This window comes from Parus major, chromosome Z, assembly GCF_001522545.3.
Source record: "Parus major isolate Abel chromosome Z, Parus_major1.1, whole genome shotgun sequence".
Lineage (NCBI taxonomy): Eukaryota > Metazoa > Chordata > Aves > Passeriformes > Paridae > Parus > Parus major.
Window position 1 is genome coordinate 70,761,509 of NC_031799.1, and position 22,221 is coordinate 70,783,729.

The 22,221-nt window shown below is 42.4% G+C and overlaps 1 protein-coding gene across 1 annotated transcript; it reads left to right on the top strand.

The window, feature by feature from the left end:
- Positions 1-1,374: 1,374 nt before the first annotated feature.
- PHAX (phosphorylated adaptor for RNA export) lies at positions 1,375-8,097 on the top strand (the record flags this gene model as incomplete). The annotated part of the gene is given in 4 exon segments (XM_033520519.1): positions 1,375-2,006; positions 3,361-3,481; positions 5,294-5,377; positions 6,183-8,097. Coding segments are annotated over 4 exon segments (1,107 nt in total), but the record flags the coding sequence as incomplete, so codon positions are not given.
- Positions 8,098-22,221: the final 14,124 nt, after the last annotated feature.

Sequence of the window (22,221 nt, forward strand, 5' to 3'; positions counted from 1 at the left end):
GGCTGCCAGTGGCAGAGGGCAGGGCTGGATGGGATCTTGGGCAGGGATTGTTCCCTGGCAGGGTGGGCAGGCCCTGGCACAGGGTGCCCAGAGCAGCTGGGGCTGCCCCTGGATCCCTGGCAGTGCCCAAGGCCAGGCTGGACATTGGGGCTGGCAGCTCCTGGGACACTGGGAGCTGGTCCTGCCGTGCCTGGGGTGGCACTTTGGGGTCCCTTCCAACCCAAACCGTCCTGGGGTTCTCTGAGGTTATGAGGAGTTTGTACTGAGAGTATGAGGTACTCACAGTGGGGTGCAGACAGGAAAAGATTTCAAACTAAGCTCAATGTGAGATGCTGTATGTGTAACAAATTTTATTTTCTCTGGTTATTTTGATATTTGCAATATAGTTCTGAGAAATGAAGCTCAAAGTAAGTGTTTTACAGAAATGTTCAGTCTCTCTGTCTTTTTTTATTTATGCTGGTTTTGGGGTTTTTGCATTACACATGAAGTTAAAGCTTTGTATTTCATAACATGGTAAGTTGAATACTTCTCCTTTCTGTTTGCTGTTTGGAGAAAGAAGAAACGGCGCCTGTGTTGACAAAACCAGTAAGGCTAAAGAAAGAATTTTCATTTCACCTGGAAGCGAAAGAAGATAACTTATTTTGAAAGATCATGGGACAGCATATAACATCATAATATGATTTCTTATGTAATGTAAAATGTCAGGGAATAACTGGAATTATGAGTAAAAGCATTTCTTGAGTATTTGTTATATCAGTGGAATGATTTTTTGGTGGGGGGTGTTTGTTCTAATTAGTAAGTTAATCCATGGTGTCTTGGTTTAAAGGAGGAAAAATGGGTGCTTCTGTAAAGGTTCTGCTGTTGGTCATGCTGTCCTAACTGAGCTGGGATCACAGATCACTAAAGTCTGAGCACCATTCCAGTTTTCTGTGTTTGGTTTTGGGGTTTATTTTTTGGTCATTTGGTCTTCTCACTTGAAACTCCAGAGAGATTATTAACTTCTCTGCTGTTAGACAGACTTCTGTCTTAGGTGCATTGCTGTGTTCTGGTATTTTACTGTCCTTTGAGCTGCTGTAGGAGTGTGTCTTTGTCTGGTTTGTGCATATTCTCCACTTTTCCAGTCCTGTCATCATTTTCACTCAGAAAAGTTTGCCTTAAGGAGAAAAGCAACTCCTGGCGTGTTTCTGTGTCAGCCATGCTCTTTTTCATGTTTGTGCACTCAAAATACAGGAATTTCAAAGGATGCCTCTGTGCTGTAGCCTAAGAGATGCTCGTGGAGGACTGCGTGGCCACAAGGGTCACAATTACGTATTTTAGCTAATCGACAACTTGCTATCTCTTCTAATTTTCACAAATAATGGGTTTTGATTCACTTTTTAATTGCAGAAGCCGCATGCTGGCAGTGATTCCTGCAGGCCTTTCCAGAGCAACCTCTCATCCTGTGCTCCCAGCATTCCTTACAGGACCACCAAGAGCGTGGACTCCAGCGAGGAGAGCGGCTCCGACTCTGACGATGACAGCTGCCTGTGGAAGCAGAAGAGGCAGAAGCGCTTCAACTTCTCCCCTGCCAAACCTGAGCCCTTCCAGCTCAGCCAGAGCCACCAAAAACAGACTGCTCTGCGTGGCAAGAAGGTCAACAACATCTGGGGCGCCGTGCTCCAGGAGCAGAACCAGGATGCGGTGGCGACTGAGCTTGGGATTCTGGGCATGGATGGTTCAATTGACAGGAGCAGGCAGTCTGAGACTTACAACTACCTGCTGGCTAAAAAGCTGATGAAGGAAGCCCAGCAGAAGGAGGCAGAGATTTTGGATAGGGAGCTGGATGAGTACATGCAGGATGACAAGAAGGTGTTGCCGGCAGAGGAGGAAAACGGGCAGGGCTTCCTCAAACGGAAGCGGCCTGTGAGAGACAGACTGGGGGAAAGGCAAGAGATGAAATACAAGGGAAGGTATGAGATAACAGAGGAAGATTCAGAGGAAAAAGTGGCAGATGAAATTGCTTATCGGTAAGTTTAAAAATGATGCATCTTCACTAAGTATTGGTGATTGATAGAAAGAAGGGTGGGGAAAAGCTCCCCTGCTGCTAAATAAGGTGTCACACCAGATCACAGAAAGCATTTCCAAAATCCTGGGATAAAAATGCATCACTGTGGCTGCTGATTGTGTAGAAACATCCAAATAATATTACCTGTTTCTTTGAGTTTTTATATTTTTATTTACAGAGTCACCTGGGTAGTTTTTTATTTGAGAACAGGGCAAGAAAAAAGGCTTCTCATTATACAGATTTCATAGCAGCTGTTTTTGGGAAATACCCTATGGTTGTTTGGAGTTTGACACCAATGCACACATGCTGTGGTCACCACAAAAATGTGTTTAAAGTTCTAAACCTTTGAAACTGTAGATAATTCAGGACAGTGCAGTGTTTTGGATCAAGTCAAACTGCCACACTCCTCTTTCAGTGGTGCAAGGGAAGAAAATTTTGTGAAATAGGGAACAAGACTTAAAAGATTTACTGACAGTTAGCTCGACATTTAAATAAAACCTGGGTTTATTGGTCATAGTTGTTTGTATATGTGTGGTATTACTTCAGAATTTGGCAATACTACAGCAATTAGTTATTAATGCTGTTAATAGTTCTGGGTAGTTCTTCATTTATTAATTTGAAAATTTCAAGCATATTTCTTGCAAAAAAAATCTACCTTTTTCTTATACAGAGCTTCATTGAAATAGAGCAGAAGCATCTTTTTTATAATTTTTCCTAATTGTAGTAGTGGTACTACATTTACCACTAATTATTATTAGTAGTGTACAGTGGCACTGCCCTGTGTCACTAGGGCTCTGGTTGTAGTGTAATTTTTGTTGTTTAGTTTTCTTTTAATAGATTATCATAGATCAGTCAATAAACTGATTTCTTCTTTGTTATGTAGGTTTGACTTAAAGAGCACATGATATGGGGGAACTTTTATACTTCCTGTTTTCTCCAGTTGCTGATTTAACTGTAAAAAGTTAATTTTGACCGTTAAATGCACAAGAAGCTTTTATACTTTGATTTCAGAGGTTTATGCATGTCTTTGCAGTTTCGTATTTGGTTTGATATTCTACACATCAATAGAAGAAAAATAACTACTCAAGGCATTTTCATTGAAACAAGTTTTAAAAATACATGCTTCAGGGAAAAAAAACATCCCTCAGAAGCTCAGTATTTTGAAATCTGATTCAATAAACCATTTAAACACATTTCAACGTGCAGACTCTTCAGCACAAAATGAATTATTCATTGTGGAAGTTCCACAGTCAGTTATACTCCAGAAATTATCCTGACAATAAATGTGCCTTTCCTTTTTTCCCCTCTTTGAACAGACTTTGTGAGCCAAAGAAAGACTTAATTGCTCGAGTAGTGAAGATAATTGGGAAGAGAAAAGCCATCGAGCTGCTGATGGAAACAGCTGAAGTGGAGCAGAATGGTGGACTGTTCATCGTGGTAAGGAAAATGTCATCCTGTGGGTTTGCCAGGGATGGGGAGGGCAACACAGCTTTTTACTTGCAGAATATTCACACAGTGCTGTTGCAAGTCTCTTGTGCTGGACGTGTTCTCCTGGAGTTTTATGGCCTTCCCTTGCCATGAGACCCTCACCCAACAATCACTCGTGTAACATTCCAGCAGGACCTGAGCAAACAGGAAGGTAAATGAACCTGGGGATTACTCAGGTTCTTGTGCTGAGGTTGGTGTCTGACTTGCAGGGATAACGTTGTGTCTGTTACTGTGGCTCTCCTTGGAATCTTTCCCTCACAGACTTGAGGCCTAAGGATTCTCAAGCTTGAATAAAAAACAGCATTTCCAATATCCCATTTGCAGAATAACTCCCAAAAGGAAAACTGTTGGCTTTATTATGGAACCACTGGATTGTGTATCAGCAGAGCATAACTGAGCACTGATTTCTGTTATAAATAGTGGTAAAAACACCCTGTACTCCATGTTAGCTTATCAATTTCCTGGTGTGTTTTTGCTGTTGTTAAATAATGAACCTCAGTGCAAAAAACACAGTGGGTAAGAATAGCTGTGGATGAGGAAAAAAAGTGGGTGAGGACTAGGAAATACTTTCACTTGATTACAATTTTTAAGTTCCATCATTTGGAAGTAGAGAGGAGGCAAAAAACAAGTAGAGGGGCACAATCTTTAAAAAAAAAAAAAAATCAATTTAAAAAACCAACCAACCAAAGAGCTCCCCCCACATACAAAAAAACCCACTTCCCTTCTTCAAAAAAGAAAAGGCAACAAATTCCAGCTAGCTAGTTGTGTTAGAAGCATTCTCTTGTCTTGAAAGTTAAATTTAAAAATGTTTAACAGAGGAAATGAAGGGACACAGCTCCTGGTGGCACAGGTTGCTTTAGAAGCAGATTAGAGTACACTCTTTGAAAGGCAGATCACAAAAGGCACCATGAAATAAAGGTGTTAAAGAGATGTTCACATGTGCTGTTTCAAAATCCTACTTAAAACCTGCCCATCCCTGTTCTTGGAATTTTCAGATTATATAGTACATTATGTAGCAGGAAAGTATAACATTTTGCACCAGTGTCATCCAGATTTTACTGTAGTAAAAGTAGTGTTTTATACTGCAAATTTTAATTGAATAATAGTATGATAATTAGCACTTGTAATTTAGAGGTTTCAAAGCTGAGTCCATTCCATGCACTGCAGTTACTGCACTGAAAACTGCTGGGTCAAACACGTGGGGAGGAATTTTTAAAGTACTGGTTGGGTTTCCTATGCCTTCAACAGAACTATAAAATCCTGTAGATAACAACAGACAAGTTGTAGCATTTCTGAGCACAAATATTAATAAAACCCCTGAGATGAATATAATTTTATTAAATTTGTTTTAGACATTTTACTGGGCTTATGTGTTAGGAATTCTCTGAGTGTTTAACCTAGTGCAGAACTCATTGCAGATAGCTGTGAGAGTGGTTAGAATATTATTCATATTTTGTTTCTTCACTACCAAAGTCAGGTTTAGTTTGTAGTTTTAACAATTTAGCATTACGTTCTAAAGGAATTTTTTTTTGTAACTTTGTGATTTTCCTGTCCAGATTTAGCAGGCTGATTGTTGACCTTCACATGACTAATTCAGTCACAAATGAGGCATAGGCAAAGTTATTTTCATGTGGTATTTGAAACACCAGAACTTAAATTAGCTTTATTCTGTCTCAGCACTGAGTGTTGCCTTAGAGGCTATTTTTTTGTCAACACTTACCATTAAGCTTGCTATTCCCAATTTCCTCTCTCCCTATTAAGAATGGCACCAGGAGAAGAACACCTGGGGGTGTTTATTTAAACCTGCTGAAGAACACACCGAGCATCAAAGAAGAACAAATCAAGGTAAAAATGTCAGGAGTTCAGATGTACATTCTCCTTTGGGTTTTTTCTCCCTACTAGAAATGTCACGACTGAAACTCTAACAAATGTAACTGTGTATTCCATTGAAACCAGACTTTCACATTCAAAAGACAGGCAAAAAATAAAAGACTTACTCAAAAATTGTCATAAACTCTAAGCAGAGAGAACTCACTTTTGCATGCTGCCAGTCACAAAAACCTGTTGAGGAAGATGAGGTCGTAGAGTCTGGTAGAGGTAAATGTTAGATTTTCCTAATTCATATATTTGTATTTTTTACAGCAAAGTTGCCCATATTGTGTTTCCCCATGAAGGCTTTGTGTCATTTGTGCATGGATTGAATGCAGGCCTCTCAGTAGAATATTTTTGTCCTGTATAGCTCCAGCTGTGGCAGCAGGCAGAGAACTGTGAATGAATTCTTCATTAAATTCCTTCAAACGAACAATCTTATTAATTTCTCTTTAAATTGTTCGTTTGGAGGGGAAAAAAAAGAAACAGGAAAACAAAACCCCAGCATCCTTCCATAGCTTACACTGGTCAGAAAAAATTGTTAAAAGTTGCAAGACTGATCACTTTACACTATTAGAGAAGAAATTTAGAGAAGAAATTTTCTGTTCTACACCTCTTCCTTAAGTGCAGTCTTTCTCACACTTCTGCTCTCAATAACAAGTAATTTAGGTAAATATTGACAAACATTTGTAATATTTGTTTCTTTTATTACTTCACATTTTCTTTAGGAAATACCAGTAAAATGAATATGTCAAAATTTTTGTTGTTGTTTTCTCTCAAGGAAATATTCTATCTGGAAAACCAAAAGGAGTATGAAAACAAAAAAGCTGCCAAGAAGAGGAGGATACAAGTTCTGGGCAAGAAGATGAAAAAGGCCATCAAGGGGCTGAACCTGCAGGAATATGATGATGCATCTCGTGAGACTTTTGCCAGTGACACAAATGAGGCTCTGGCTTCCCTGGATGACCTGCAGGAGGGGCACCACGAGGCAAAGATGGAACCTGAGGATACTATTGAAATTGATAATCCCCACGATTTAGAGATCTTTTAGTTACTGATGTTCTTGGTAACAGTCTCTATGAAAACATGTTAAATGAGCCTTTCTTTTAATCCCGTGGCTTCTTGTTTTTGAAGCATGGGGAATGCTTGATGCTGAAGAACAGGAGGTAATTTTTAGCTAAATTTAACAGCATGAAAGACTTAACTGTCCTGTTACTTGTTTGCTGAGTCCTCAGAAACTCTTAAGATTTTTATAGGTAACAGCCCTGTGTCACATTAGGAAGTGTTTTTAGTCACATGTTAGGTTTAGGAGTTAAGGCTATGTTTTAACCAAACACTTCTCATTTAATTTGCTGAAGCACACAAAGTCAACAGGTGAGCAATGCTCTTTACTACAGATGAACAGAAAAAACAGTATAAATTTAGTCTTGATAAAAAAGATCATATATTCTTGATGTGGCAGTGTATTGACAAAACCAGCAGTATTCATAGGAGTAAGACCTGTAAAAACAGATTGGTTTGTGAAATAAACTTAATTTTAGTGGCGAGTGACCTTCGAATAACAACTTTGTAAATAAGCAGTATTGAGCAATATATGTTTCAGATTTCTGCAGTAGTTTTATTCTTTGTATCCAATGGTGACTTGAGCTTCCTATCTGTTCTATCTAAACATTTTCCATGATTAGAAACACACCCAAGTTCCATGGATCTTTTTGTTTGCAGACAAATCAAACTGAAAACCTTCAGAATAGTGAGATTTTACTAAGCTGTGTTCCCGTCAAGGGTCTGTAGACTGTACGTGCAGATATAAACCCTTTACCCTGCAGTTCTTGTTTTTGTCCTCCTCCTGTGTGCAGTGAGATAATGTGCAGCTTGCAGAAGATCTGGAGTTTTTCTGTGCTGACTCTTGCAGGGGATATTTTTTTTTATTATTAACTTGATGCTGAAAATAGTTGTGTAGTTTGTTAGTTCGGCCAAAAACAATTTTTATGTCGAATATTGTTTTTAATATAGCTGAATAACATGTGCAGCACGGATATGCAAGTATTTTGTCACTAATAAGTTGTGGCTTTTTTTGTGAGTAGACACTATTGATCCCTACTTTTGTGCATAATTTTGTTTCACCTTTGAGTCCTTGAGTTTCAGAAGGAAAGTGTGTCACTAAAACACATTATCAGTTTATAAGATTGAGCAACTCAGTACTGCCAAGAGCTGGCATTGAAAGGACTGCAGCATTTGGAGAAAATGCTTCTTACACATAACAGCACATTCCATTACCTGCCTTACTAAACCTGGATTTTGACTTTTCTGCTTTTTTTCTGTTCATGTGTCAGAGCTCTTAATTGTTAAAAAGTTACTCATCAGATGTGCAGCATGCCTTTGCTGGTAGTAGTTGCTCGTGCTGAAATAATAAAATCTCATATTTTTTCATTAACTTTCCTAACCAGTGATGGCCAGAGTAAAACAGTAACTCCCCAAAGGAAACAGGATTTTGTGCTGTTTAATTGCTTTGGGACTGTACCATTTCATCCTGGTTTTGGGAACTGCTTGGGGATATGTCTTAACTGTTTTCTGGATAGAATCAGCAAATTGTAACGTTGGTTTAAGCAATTTTTTTATTGTTATGTAATTCGCACTGTGTATTTTTTTAATGTTAATATTTTTAACCTTGATTTCCCAGGCAAGGGGTACTGAAATGGTGTGTAAAGTGTTGTCTTTAACAAAAGGTCAATGGGCATCAAGCTGTTGGGGAGGGCAGTGAGGATGGGGAGGGTTCTGGAGGGGGAGTCTGGGGGTTGAAGGTCTTTTCAGCTGGAGGAGACTGAGGGGAGACTGACTGGGGTCTTCCAAATCCTCAGGAGGGGAAGAGGAGGGGCAGGCACTGCTCTCTTCTCTCTGACCAGTGACAGAACCCCAGGGAATGGCCTGAAGCTGGGTCAGCGTTTTCAGGTTTAGGCTGGATATCAGGAAAGGGTTCTTCCCCCAGAGGGTGGCTGGGCACTGGGACAGCTTCCCCAGGGCAGCGGTGACAACACCAAACCTGACAGAGCTCAGGGAGTGTTTGGATACTGCTTTTATTTATGCAGGTGGCTAATGTAGGGCCAGGAGCTGGAGCTGAGACAGGTTTTTCTCTCTCATCTCCTGCTTAATCACCTTCAGTCTGTCCTGGGCTGATCCTTGCACAGGGAGATCCTTGCCTGTCTTGTCTGGGAGCAGATCTATCTGTTTAGATTTTGGTAGCTGATGTTCTGCAGACAAAAACCACAACATGGGTTGGGGTTTGAGCTCTTGGAGTTAATCTGATGAGCAGGTATGGTTGACTCATTTTATTTGCTGCAAATAAAGACTCTTCTGCTGGCACAAACATCACCCTCCATCCCATAAACCATAGCATAATGAGCCATCTCTATTATACCTGAAGAAGATGCTGAAAAAATGAGGGAAATGTGCTTTGTTCTGAAAACACAAAGCTTATTTATAACCAAAGACCTTTTGCTACCTTGCATCCAGAGTTCCAACTGATAAACAGTAATTTTTGGTACCACTGGAAAAAATTACTAATGATTCAGTTTTGCTGCAGATCTTGAAAGCATCATTTGAAGTATAATTGCAGTTCTACAGATTCTATATCCCTTTCCAAGTAGATGATCTCATTAAGGTGTTCTTAGGCCCTCTGGGCTTATTAACTGGTGTTTGCCAGAATTCTCAAGCAAGCGTGGAATGACGCAGTTCAAGGTATAAAGGTGATGGGAAAAGGAGATGACTGTATTAATTTTGATATTTTCTGTTACAGAGAAAGTGGATTCCTTGTATTTTTTCAGAGTAAAGGTGAAGGGGTAGACTGAGTAATAAAGACAATTCTTCAGTGTTTTTTTTTTAAGTTCCAGGTTTTTATCAGTCATAAAACATCAGTATGAGTGCTCATTTTGGTAGACTGAGTAATAAAGACAATTCTTGAGGTTTTTAAATTCCAAAAAAAAATTTTATCAGTCATTAAACTTCAGGATGACAATGCTCATTACTTACCCACTTAATTTAGACCATTCTATGACTGACAAGTCTTGTCAGAGGCAATATTTTAAAAAAAAATGTTTATTTCAATGTACAGAGGGGAACTCATGGCTCCAGTGAACATCAGCTTTAGTGCCCCACTCCTGTTCCTAATTCTTACTGGTCAGCAACACCTCAGAGATCCAAGCCTTTTTCTGAAGCACTCTAGGTCTTCAGTGGGTCTGGGAATATCCATCCAGTCTTGGAGCTCTGGCATCACAGTTTGTTTAAGGGATTCAGGAATGTGGCAGAGGCAATGATTGCAATTTCCAGGCACCACCTCTTGGATTCAGTGGGCAGCTGTGGCCTCTTGGTGATTTTGAACCTCATGCATCCCATCTTATTTGTCACCTGCCAGACCTGAGAACCAGACCTTTGTTCTTGCAGAGAAAAGTTTTATTTTAAAATTACATATTTGAATGTTTCTTGTCTCCCCTTCTGCAATGCTGACAGATGCCACTTTTTCAGAGATGTGGGAGGAACACTCAGCTGTGAAACGTTTAATGTTGCCCAGCCAAATGCATTTCTAGACTCACAAACATCTGGACCCAAATACTGACAAAAATGAGGACTGTGTATCTGAAGGGAGACTACACACACAATGTAGTTATTCTAGACATCTTTCAGGTTGCTGGGTTCTTGTTTCTTTTGCTTGACCAGAAAGATTTATTTAGTTATTTAAAGAAACAAAACCAATTTTGTATCCTTAAATACATACAGAAAAAAAAAATTTACTATCTTGAAAACTTTTTCCCAAATAGAATGTGTTATCAATTGAAAACTTACTAGTGATTCAATATATCAGCATTCTTAAGACAAGAATCCCTTTGAAAGATATTCTCATTTTTCTGCAGTAGTTCCACTTTTTTAGTTTGCCATCTAAATATTTCACTTGTTCTATTGACGATTAATGGTGTTTGGGTTTTGGTTTTTTCCCCCCAATGGATAATACAGCTATTTACAGTAATTATTTTACATTTGATGTTTAGTTACCACTGATGTGTTTTCTACTGACACCCTTTCAGTCACTGAAATATCTTCATTCAATATGCAGAACTGGGGGAAATAGATCCTGGAAATAGAAGAGCATTCTGCCTTGGAGCATCAGGAGAGACCCTGCCATGGACCCAAAAAAAAAATAAATGCCTTGAGAAGTTTTATTTGTTGATATCCTCACACATTCAGATTTCCAGATGTTGGGCAACTGTGATTGCTTTTCCATTTGGAAAACTCATGAGCTGCTTTTACCTCTTAGAAAACAAACTGGAATGGAATAGTGTGTAATGTTTAAATGGCACACAAATATGCACCAAACTGTTGTGTGGACTACTTTCTTTATAAAGAAAAATAATTTTAAAACCCCACCAATTTGCGGTAATGTTGACATGCTTTCCTTAGTAAAGAATATAACAACCTAAAATATTTAGGACTCAAGGCTTTGGTAGAAAATCAGAACGTCTGTAGATGTGCAGGAGCTATATGTCATATATAATCTTCTTTTTTCCTAAGTAGTCTCAGATTTAAAAAACAAATTGCATTTGTATTTACTTAGGAAAATATGTAAAATAACTCTTCAACCTTGTTGCTGCACCATGAAGAACTTCTGTCATGGTGGATAAAGATCTATGGTTGACACAACCTTCTTTTCCACAGCAGTTGCTACTGAGTCTATTTCCATGCTTTAAGGACAGGTTACACTTCTGGCTGCTTTCATTTGGTTTTTATTTTTAATGTTATTCCTCTGAGCCGTTTTCTGCAAACTGCCTAATTTTTTTTTACCTTATGCAGATATTCTTCAGTAAAAGGCACTGAAGATGAGTTTCTGTGCCAGAACATCCTCAGTACCTCTCAAAAGACTAGAGCTTATTTCAGGCTTGGATGGCCCAATTTAGCCAAAAGAGTGTAGAGCAGATGAATTTCCAAGCACCACAGCTGGAAAGTGCAATAATCTGCAGTTGAAGAATGATGGAATGAAAAGATCAGGGTGCCAAGCAAGCAGGTTAAGAAGGGTCTTCAGGATTGCAGATATATTTTCCTGGATTCTGCCTGCCCTGACTGACTGCCTGAGCTCGGCAGCCAGCTCTGGCAGTGACCTTCTCCAGGAGTTTCCTGTAGATAGGTCCAAAACTATTTATTAATGCTGGACTGATCTATCTTTAATTATGGATTAAGCTCCATGCCAAGGGCCCTGGCCTCTTGGGACATCACTTCCTCTCCTCTCTCCCTCCCTTCCTCCATGCTGCAATTTTGTTTACTCTCTTCAAAAATGAGAAGAGAAAGTGAAACCTAAACCTGCTGCAATTTTCTCTACACAGCAACCCTGTAGAGAATGGAGGGCTGTGTGCATGTGAGACAAACCATAAGGTAATTTTCAGAGTCACCTCAGCAGTTATATGAGGAGTTAAACAGATGAGATTAAAGCAGGCATGAAAGAGGTTGTTCATGTAATTAATCTATCATTATGCTGCAATCTACAAAACCATAGTCCCTACCCAAGAGATAGTTAAGAGTGAAATCAATAGGTTCCTCCAGCAAGCCCTTAAAAAGGTGGGGAATAGAATAGAATAGAATAGAATAGAATAGAATAGAATAGAATAGAATAGAATAGAATAGAATAGAATAGAATAGAACAGAATAGAATAGAATAGAATAGAATAGAATAGAATAGAATAGAATAGAATAGAATAGAATAGAATACAAATACAATAGTTCCTATGAAAATCATCTAGTTCAACTGCCTGCCCACTCCAGAGCTGACCAAAAGTTAAAACCTTTTATTAATGCCACTGCAAATAATTATTTTTAAGGCAGGGTGTCAGGCATGGGATATCCATCACCTGTAGGAACCCTGTTACTGAACCTCCTCTAAAACAGCTTTGAGCCATTCCCACCCATCCTATCACCCAGGGGAGTTCAGGAGCTCCCTCTGCACATCCCTTCCTCAGGAAGCTGCAGAGAACCACAAGGTCATCTCTCCAAACAGGACAAACACAAACTCCTCAGCTGCTCTTCATGGGACATGGGACTCTGGATACATTCCACTACCTTCATATGCTGCTTAAACTGCACAGAATTACACACAGAAAACCCCTCAATGCTCCTTTGGCCTTCTGGGAGTTTTTAAGAGCTGCTGGTTTTATGCAGGGAAACTTAAGCCTTCCAGCAGTGAACAGGAACTGATAATAATGCTAAACCGCCTCTGTGAAATTACTTGATTCAAGTAATAAAGTAATAAAACAATTATGACTATTTTATTTTTATGAGGAAATTAATCTAAGCAGGAAAAGCAGAATTTTCTTCTCTGAAGATGTAATTACTTCCAATTTTCAAACCATCACACTTTCATTGTAATTCAGAAATTCCTAAAAATGACTGAATGTAGATGTGCCTTGATACTTCAAGATGAAGTAGGAAGATGTTAACAGCTCAACATGTAAAACTTTTAGCCTCTAAACTGAGACCACACATTAGGATTTAATGAGCTTCTTTCAAAAGCCTAAAAGTTACCTGCAGACGGCAGTTCAGAGTTGGTTGTACTGCAGGAAACAAATCTGTGCTACTGCTGTCATTTTCTTACAAGGCTTTGATTTGCACTGGGTAGAAGAGAGGGAAAAACATTTCCATTGAAATGTATCCCAGTGACTGAATCTCTGTGGGAGGAGTAATTTCACTTGAGATATTTCACCGCTACTCAGGGCAGGGGAAGAAGGCTTTAAGAGTAACATATGAGAAAATGTCACCTGTAGTTCCCCCATTCCTTGCATGGCAGTTTCTGCATGCCCACAACCCTCTCCAAAATATTCCTTTTTAACACTGATAGTCCATAATTCCTTCTCCTCACAAAAGCACAGCAGAGTATTTTCCCCGGTTGTCTCTTAAGGGTGATCAGACTTCACCAGGCAGACATGCAGCAGCATGCAGACCTGGTGCTGTCCTAAATATTCCAAAGCTATCAGAGCAATGGTTTCCAACCTATTTATTGTACAGTATTTTGGTGAAAGAGAGACCTCCCAGGAGGTAGAACTCAGCCTCACCTGGGAGTGAGCTTCCTCCCCATTTCTGGAAAAAGGGAAAAACATTAAAGGTCTACAGGCTAAGAGGACCTGAAACTTTTCAGAGATTGTTCAGGAGACCTGAGAGAAATTACCTGATTTTTGTTAAACTGGAAGATAAATAGGAAAGACTTAGGTTCAGTGAATGGTAGTTCAAGCTGAAGATGTGGGAATGGAACCAAATTGAGCAGTTGCATCCCTGAAGGAAATCCTCTGGAAGTGCTGGATAATGTCTGTGATCCAGGAATGCGAGGCAGCCAGGAGGAAATCTGGATCTGGTGTGTGCTGGGAGGACAAGCTCCCCAGAGGAAGAGTAAATGGAGGAAACAGCAGTTTAATGTCTGAGAAATTAAGGAGATGTTATCAGCAGCACCTAGAGCCAAACTCAGCAAGCCACATCATCTAAAGTGATGCTGTGGGCTCACTGAAATGCACATGGAGGCACTCACCATATCCTCTGCCTCACCATGGGCAGAAAAAATAATTTTATTTCTATATATTTATTTAGTTATACCAAAAACTAATTTTATAAAATGCTGACAAAGTGTGTCATCTCTGCCTTCCTCTAAGTGTCGCTCCTGCCCAAGCATTCCCTAGAGAAGGACAGGCATGAAAATAGCTTTTTGTCAAAAGGTGCTGGCTGTGGGGCTGTTTGTGCTGCTTGAATGTGCTTATCAGAGACCAACAGTATTTACTTTTAAGAACAATGATAATCAAAAAAGATAACATGTTAGCACTGCTTTGTGTTTCTGAGCCACTCCTTTGAAGGATGTTTTATGATGTTTGTCTGTACAGCTATAATTTTCACCTTTAAACCTCAGGTAATTATGCAAGAATTACCAGGGGAGGAGGAAGGAATAATAAATTTTCTGTCCTAAAGCATGCAAATACTACTTGCAATTGAAAAGGTTTAGAGTAAACAAATCAAGTGATTAATAAAGGCAACTATTCATTAGATTTTTCAGGTATCTGTGGGTAGGATAGTCCTTTTCTACTTGGACTTGGCAGTTGCTTCAGAGTGAAGCATGAAGTTTATCATGAAGGCTGAATAAAAAATTAATTACTTCCTTATTCTTTCTTGGTTGTTCCTATACACCATATTTGTACAGCATAATATCATTCCATATTGAGGAATAAGAGGAAGTGGTATTTTGCCAGGGCCCATTTAGGGGAAATCACAGGCAAGAAAAATTAGCTACATCCTGAAAGGAAAGGCAGGGGAGAAAGAAAGAGATTTTGTTGCTTTAGCTCTTTACCCCAGAACTTTGGAGAGGATATCTTGCAGGTCCACTACTGCCTATCTGCACGCATATTTTCAAAACTAAGTCATCTCTGCAAGATGTTCAAGCAATCTTTGGCACAAGGCCTGAAATAATTATTCAGCTATCTTTAAGCTTTTGGAACAAGAAGAGTACTGTTTGAGCCTTCGAGAAGTTCAGGAGATGATGGACAGATTCTGAGAGTTCTAGAAAGCATAGGAGTTTTCTTCTGCAGCCAGCATATCAGTATCTTAGCTATTACCTTAGCTATTACCTAGTTTGCATTACACTACTTTCTTTGCAAGAACATACAAGAAATGAATTATCCTTTAAAAAAGCTTTGCTGTCAAAAGCTGTTTTCCCCACTCACAGGCTACTACAAGGCAGAGCACCTTTCATTCGTAAGATTTCTGTCTGCTAATTGCAAAATGTTTTTCTATCAATAAGAATATTAGCTCAGGTTCTTTTTGGTACCCTTAGCAGCATTTAACATAGTTTGCCATTTCAACAGAGCCCAAGAGAAGCACAAAGTATTCACTTTTGCAAAAGGGTACAGAATCAAGTAAGAGCCTCCTGTGAAATCCTGTCCTCTGCTGAGCAGAGCAGATCACATTAAAGCTGGCATGGATGAGCAGTCATTTATCCCTGGATGGAATCTGGCCCTTTGTGAGATGCCATTTGGAAATAATACCTAAATCTCTTAAACCACGAGGAACTAAGCTTTAGGATTCCAAAAATTCTCCATGTGCAAGGCAGCCAGTTATCAGTGTAAAATAATTTTATGTATTACTGTAAAATAGTTTTACAATGATGCAAGGAAAGAAATATGGCCCTGTAGAATTAACAGAAGACCCGAAACTTATGAAGGTGTGACTTAACAATAGTGATTCTATCCTTCTCCTCCTTAGAGAAATTTCTACAGGGAATATGATTTTAAATGTAGTTTTTAGTAGTTTAAGCAAGAAGCACTGTAGTGACCAAGAAGCATATGTGCACTCAATGTACTCAGGGTAAAAATTAAGCTGATTTGGGGAAATTGCTTCAGTGTCCATCTGGTGACAGCTAAGGTCAAAATTCTCAATGAGACACTCATGACAAGTCTTATACTTGGAGCCTTATCTGACAGAAAAATAAAATTAAGTTAAATACAGGAGCATGAATCTCCAAGAATACATATAAGGCTCATTGAAGATAGTTGCAGGTAAAAAAATAATAAAAAATAATAACAAAACTATTCTTGTTATAGAATAAATAATCCTATCTTTAGTCAGTGTTTTGTTAATTTAGCAGCTGAGGGGACTGGTAAAGTTTTCCCCTCCCGTCCCCATCACAGGAACTGTGATCCTGTGATTACAAGGTGAAAGATCAGATTTTGTGTTGCTGGACTGTGGTTTATCTCACCTTAACTCTTTAATTCATGCTGTGGCAGTGAGCTGATTTTTCAGAGAACTTGCTAGCTGAAAATGAGGCAAACACAAAGCATGACTTTAGTCATTGAAGCCAAGTGGAAATAAGCAACTTTTAATTTTCTGTAGTTAACTCCAGGGTGCTCTTGCACCATTTGTAATGCCTATGGATGTAGGGAAATCCCTATGGATGTAGGGAAATCTGAAAAAGAGATGTTCTATGAGCAAATTTATTCCGTGAAAGGCGGTTATTAATGAAAATTACAGGGTGAGATCAGTTTTTCTGAATTATTCAGGATTTGTATAATAAAGCTCTACCCTGGTATAAATCCTTCTTTCTGAGTAATTTGTCCTGCACGTACCTGTGCACTGAAAAATGTTTATAATGATGTTACTGGTAATTTAAAAGGTAAGAACCTGCCAGCAATGTGCATTTCCCTCCAGAAGTAAGAAGAAGCACGCCAAAATTAGATAGAGCCATAGTTAAAAAGTAATATAAAATAAAATTATAAAAAAAGAAATAAAACCACTTAAACTTGCAGAACTGAAAGTCTCCTATATTTGTGGTTATAATGTTGTATTCATAAAGCCCAAAATCAAAAACTTATAACCACATACACACTGACATTTCCTTCTCAAGTTTCGGGAAATCTTTACATTTGTTCTCAAAGTTGGTTTTTTTTCCCCCTAAAATGGCTACTTGAGTGCTTGTAAAGTTTTCTGGGGGTCCACAGTCCTGCCTTAGGGCCACAAATAGCTGGGCTGTGAAATGACACTGCTATGACAGTTTTGAAATTGCAATCTTGTTCCTTTGCTAAATGAGATTTAGGAAAGTTTAACAGATACAGATAAAGCACCACTTAAAATGGAGAGATTTCAGCTATCAACTTCAGGAGCCTGAGCAAGTCTCCTTTATTCCAAATCTCAGAAAACTCATACAGAATTTCCACTGCAGAGATACTGTAAGGCAGTATTACACAGCTACAAAATGAAGTTTTCTTCTGTGCTTAGGAGGAAGCCTTGCCTTAACTGCATCGAAATTGTTTTGTGGCTTACAATAAATATCTTCCTTAAGTCAGTGCTTCATATCAGAAATCACTTGGCAGGTTGAAATTATCAAAGTTCCTGACTTTTAAACAGGACAATTTTCACAAGGCTTCTTCATGAATGCGACTTTTAAAGAATAACTCTACAACCAAGATGCCAAACTTTTAAAATCATACTTAGTACCTTGCTGACTAATTAATTTAACAAAACCAGAAGGCTTTTATATGTCTGTGTTTTCAAAATATGAAAACAGGTTTTTTCCAATACCTGCAACACCCTTAGAACAAACTCTGACACTCATCTTTGCAGCCACATAAAAGAGGCTATTGGTATAAAACTGAATATAAAGGCATGTCTGGACTAGAAATACACTGCAAGTTTATTGTATTTGCATTGTCACCCACAGCAACTCCTGTAGGAGCAGACAGACTGTCCACATTCTAAGATTTTAGTGTTTTCACCAAAGGTCTCAAAAAGCACCCTGCTCCAACTCAACTCATTCCAAAAGTCCTTCCTGTCCTGAGAGCAGCTCTGCAGGTGGGGTCTCACCCGAGCAGGACAGAGGGGCAGAATATCCCCTCCCCTGCTGCCCACACTGGGGCATCAGCCCACGTTTTAAGTTTTAGATTGCAAAATAAATATTTTGTGTTATCTCTATAAATAGAGTTGGTTTGCCAGCCTGAATCCTGTAAGGTTCAATGACACCTGTGTGATCCTTTAGACATAAACTACTGACCAGCCCTGGGGCTCTGAGGACTTCACAAAGTCTGGAGGTCGTTTTTGCCACTCATGACATTGTGGGAGGGTGTCTGATAATGCCCAGGTTGTGACTTTGATCCCTGCATAGGCCATTCACTTCAAAGCTGGACTCTGACAATGCTTCTGGGTCCCTTCCAATTCAGAACTCCACGGTTTCTGTGAAACCTTGTCTGAAGTTCCCACGCTGCCTGCCACAGGCAGTGGCTCAGTGGCAGCAGCACAGCACTTGCAGGAAGCGTCCTGGTCTTTGCTGCTTCCTTGGGCTCCTCAGGATCGAGGCAGCCTGAGCTGCCAGGCCAGAGATGTGGGATCGAGGTCCACCTCCAGAGGCTGAAGGGCTGTGACCCAAAGAACCCAAAGGAGCCCCAGTGTCTGCAGAGACTCCCCGGCTGCCCCCCGCCCTCGCTCCCCGCTCCCCGCTGAAGGTCGGAGCCAGCTTCTCCTCACCCCGGTCCCTCAGGCTCCGCGGCCGTCCCTGGGCACAGAGCTCCGTTCGCTCCCAGCAGCTCCCCCAGCCCTGCCCTCGGCCCCAGCGGGGCTGGCCCCAGGGACCACCGGCAGCCCGGGCGCGGCACCGGGCGAGGCGGCGGCCAAGCCCGGCCGTGAGGGGAGAAGGGGCCGGGGCGGCCGAGGCCCTGCCCGGGGTGTCCCCTGGCCTTGGGGGGACGGGAGCCGGGCTGCCCACAGAGGGAGCCCGAGGAATGGTCTGGCCGGTGAACCGGAGGGTCCCGCAGGTACCCGAGGCTCTGCTCAGCCGTGCTCCCGTCCTTTGCCGGCTGGAGAGGGCGCAAGGGCACGGGCGTGTCCCAGAGCCCGCAGCGGGCCAGAGCAGCCCCCGCTGCCGGAGCTCCCCTGCCCCGCTGTGCACAGGCCTGGCCCCTGCTCGGTGCAGAGAGGGCAGAGGGGCCTCAAGAGCGCTCGGGGGCTGTGTTGTGGAGCTCAGGACCGAGGGTGCGGCTCCGGGCTGTGGCTCTGCTGGGCCAGGGCAGGGGTCACGGCCGCAGAGCCGGAGGCGGGGGCGGCCCTGGCCCAGCCTGGGCCCCGGGGCTCGTCCTCGCCGAGCACCGCCGGTCCTCCGCGGCTGCTGAGGCTGCTCCGGGTGGTTGAGGAGCTCCTTCCACTCGAGGAGTTCTGCCCAGGGAAGGAGACCTCTGGGCTTTGTTCCTGCGGTGATCCCGCCCTTAGGGATCCCCAGCTGGGATGTGCTCCCACCAGAGTGTCTGGGGGTCTCTTGGGGACAGCTGTGAGGGACAGGGACCGAGGCTCCAAGCCCTGGTGGGGACAGCTGGGAAGTCTCTGGGGACGGACGTGTTCAGCCTCTGAGGCCAGGGGTCTGCTGGAACAGGCAGGGCAGGTGTTGGAAATGGCCTTGCCAGCTTCTCTGCCCCTGCTCCTGCTGGTTCTGCAGGGACCCTCCCCACGGTCTGGGCTCTGGGGGAAACACTGCCAGCAGCCCTTGCCCCGATACTGAGACCCCCGGGAGATATCAGTCCCCTCTCCTGACCCCCCCTCCCCATGCCCCCAAGCATTCTTGCATGTGTGAAAGACAGCTTCCATTCTGTGAGAAGGTCCAAGGCAGCAGAGTTTCCCAGACAGGCACCAGGCAGGGAGGGTGTTTGCAGCAGTCACTGCTGACCTCCTGACTCCCAGCTCAGGCCAAGCCGGCACCCTCCCCATGGCCCCAGAGCCCAGCTGCCAACACGGCTGCCCTGACACCGCACTGCTTGCCATCTCCGCGCTCTCTGACAGCATCGTGAGGCCCCTGAGCAGCAGGGAGAGCAGCTTGGATATGTCAGGAACCTCAAGGCTTTGCACTGCTGAGTGAATTCCTCTTTCTCATTGTCAGAGGCCAGCAGCTGACAGGAATCCAGCAGTGAGCTTCCAGGAGAGGCAGCAGGACTGCCCACCCTGAGCAGCTCCTGGTCCATAGCAGCAGCTGAGGGCACGGACGCTCAGGCTTTTCCTGCTGACTCACAGCCAAGGCGCTGGGACAGGTGTCCTCCTTAGCATGGAAGAGCCCTTTGTGCCAGAGCTGGATGTGCATATCCTTCAGAACCATCTCCAGAGTCTGGGGCATGGAGAACATTTGCTCCCACAGTCTGAGGCTGTCCCTGCAAGGGGGTGTCCTGCAGCATTCCTCAGGTCTGGCAGCCAGGGAGTCTCAGGATCCCTCTGCCCACAGGGAACAAGCCCTTTGGGGCTGATAGCTCTTATGTGGTGCCACAAAGGTCAACATGCTGTGAGCCAGTTTCCCGGGGTACTCGTGAGCCAGCATTACAGGCAGATCAACCAGGCTCCCCGCAGCTGACACTGTGTTGGTGTGCTCCAAGTTTTCCTGGCTGCTGTTCACAATTTGTGGGACCTGGAGGGGCCACAGGTGAGGGTGGTGCAGCCACTGGAGTGTAGCCTTGTCCTCAGCTGCCCTTCTCTCTGCTGCTGTAAGGTGATTCCAGGTGCACCTGGAATAAGGTGAGACAGGCTAGGCTCATGGACACAGGGCACTGGCCCTACAAAGACCCAGGGCTTGCTGCTGGGCAGGACTGGAGCTCAGGAACAGCAGGAATGTTCTCCTCCAGGGACAGCCCTGCTCTTTTTACACTGTGGTGGGTGAGAGTCCCTCTGTGGGGGTGACACAGGTGACACATAGGACAGGGAGAAAGCCACCCCCATGTCCAGTGGCCTGTGCATGACACTACCCAGCAGGGTAGGGCTGAGGTGTGTGTGTGTAAAATTTGGGGTTCCCTAAACCCTTTGGGCCTACCCCATAGCCATCCCCACTCCAAGACCTGCTGGAGAAGGTTGGCTTTCCAGCCCTACTACTATTCCGGGGTGTGCAAACAGAACAAGAAGAGTTGTGCTTAATAGTTATTTAATAGTTGATAACAACAATCTTCCAGATGTGGGTGAGTGAAAATGAGACATTTCCACTCCAGAAAGAGCACTAAACTGTTTTTCAGAGGAGCAGCTCTGAAAGTTAAAACCCTCCAGAGCCCCAAACTCTCCAGATATCTGTAAAAACAGAGGAGAGGCTCTTTGACTGGGAAGAAAGCAGAACATGTGAAAGACAAGCAGGCTGCTAAAATCTGGTTTTCTGAAATTCTGTACTATACTTGTCCAGAGATGTGGAGCACATCAGCTTCACAAGCACTCACTTTAACTCAGAGAACCTGGGAAACTCACCATGCCTGCTGTTACCTGTCACATGCCACAATAGACTTAGGGCAAGTGTTTAATTTTCTTTAAGATGTTTAATTTTGCACTGACTCACACAACAGGTTTTCTTTTCTCCACAGCCTCTAAGGGGACAAGGACCTGTGAACTAAGAGTTGTGATTAATCTGACAAGTTCATATGATTAGCCTTTGAAAACAAAGCTGACAGTTTCATAAAACTAATTACAAAGTCTCAGAAGATGGCAATAATTGAGGTATTCTCTAACCTTGCACTTACAATGTGAATTATTGTCCTGTCACAGGACCAGCCACAGCAATGCACTCTCATGTACTAGTAGGGTTAATACCTCTAACTTCATGGCAAAATCTTTTCTACCAAAAACTAGCACTTCTGTACAAGCATAAGCCATCTGTGCTAAGAACTGGGTTCTTTAGCCAGGAGATTCTGTATTTACAATCTAGTTTGTAGTCTGTTCTGCAGAAATGCAACTTTACCAGTTTTGCATGGTCTTTTTTGAAGTAAGCCTAACCTGACCTTCATGTGGAACTGTGCAATTATGAATTCCTGCTTCTCCTTTACCTTCCACAGTTTCTCTCTCTCTCTTTTGTGGTTTTGCAATCACTGCAGGGAGCGATTTCAACCACAGCAAACAGCCGTATCACTGCTTTTCCCCTGTGGGCAGCTCTGCAGTGTGGGTAGAAAACTCCCTGTGCTGTTCTCAGCCAAAACCAAACACCACCCCTTGTGTTTATCCTTTCAAACACTGCATGGCTCAGCATCTGCCTCAGCAAGGCAAGCTGGACAGTGGTGGTTTAAATGTTTTAGATGACGAAGACCAGCGCAGTGCAGTTCTCGTGGTGGTTCTCTTTGCTTCTGTTCCTCCTGCTCTGCTTCCCCTGCCCCTGCACTCCTTGATCTTCCAGCCTGTCACAGGCACATGCTGTGTGTCCACGTCCCAGACGTGTTTATTCATCCTGTTTTGGCTTCTCCTGGAGAAAGAGGTCCTGCAGAACACTAAACATAGTTTTCAAATAAAGTTTTCAGTGTGAAGGATTCAGCAGAAATGAAAAACAG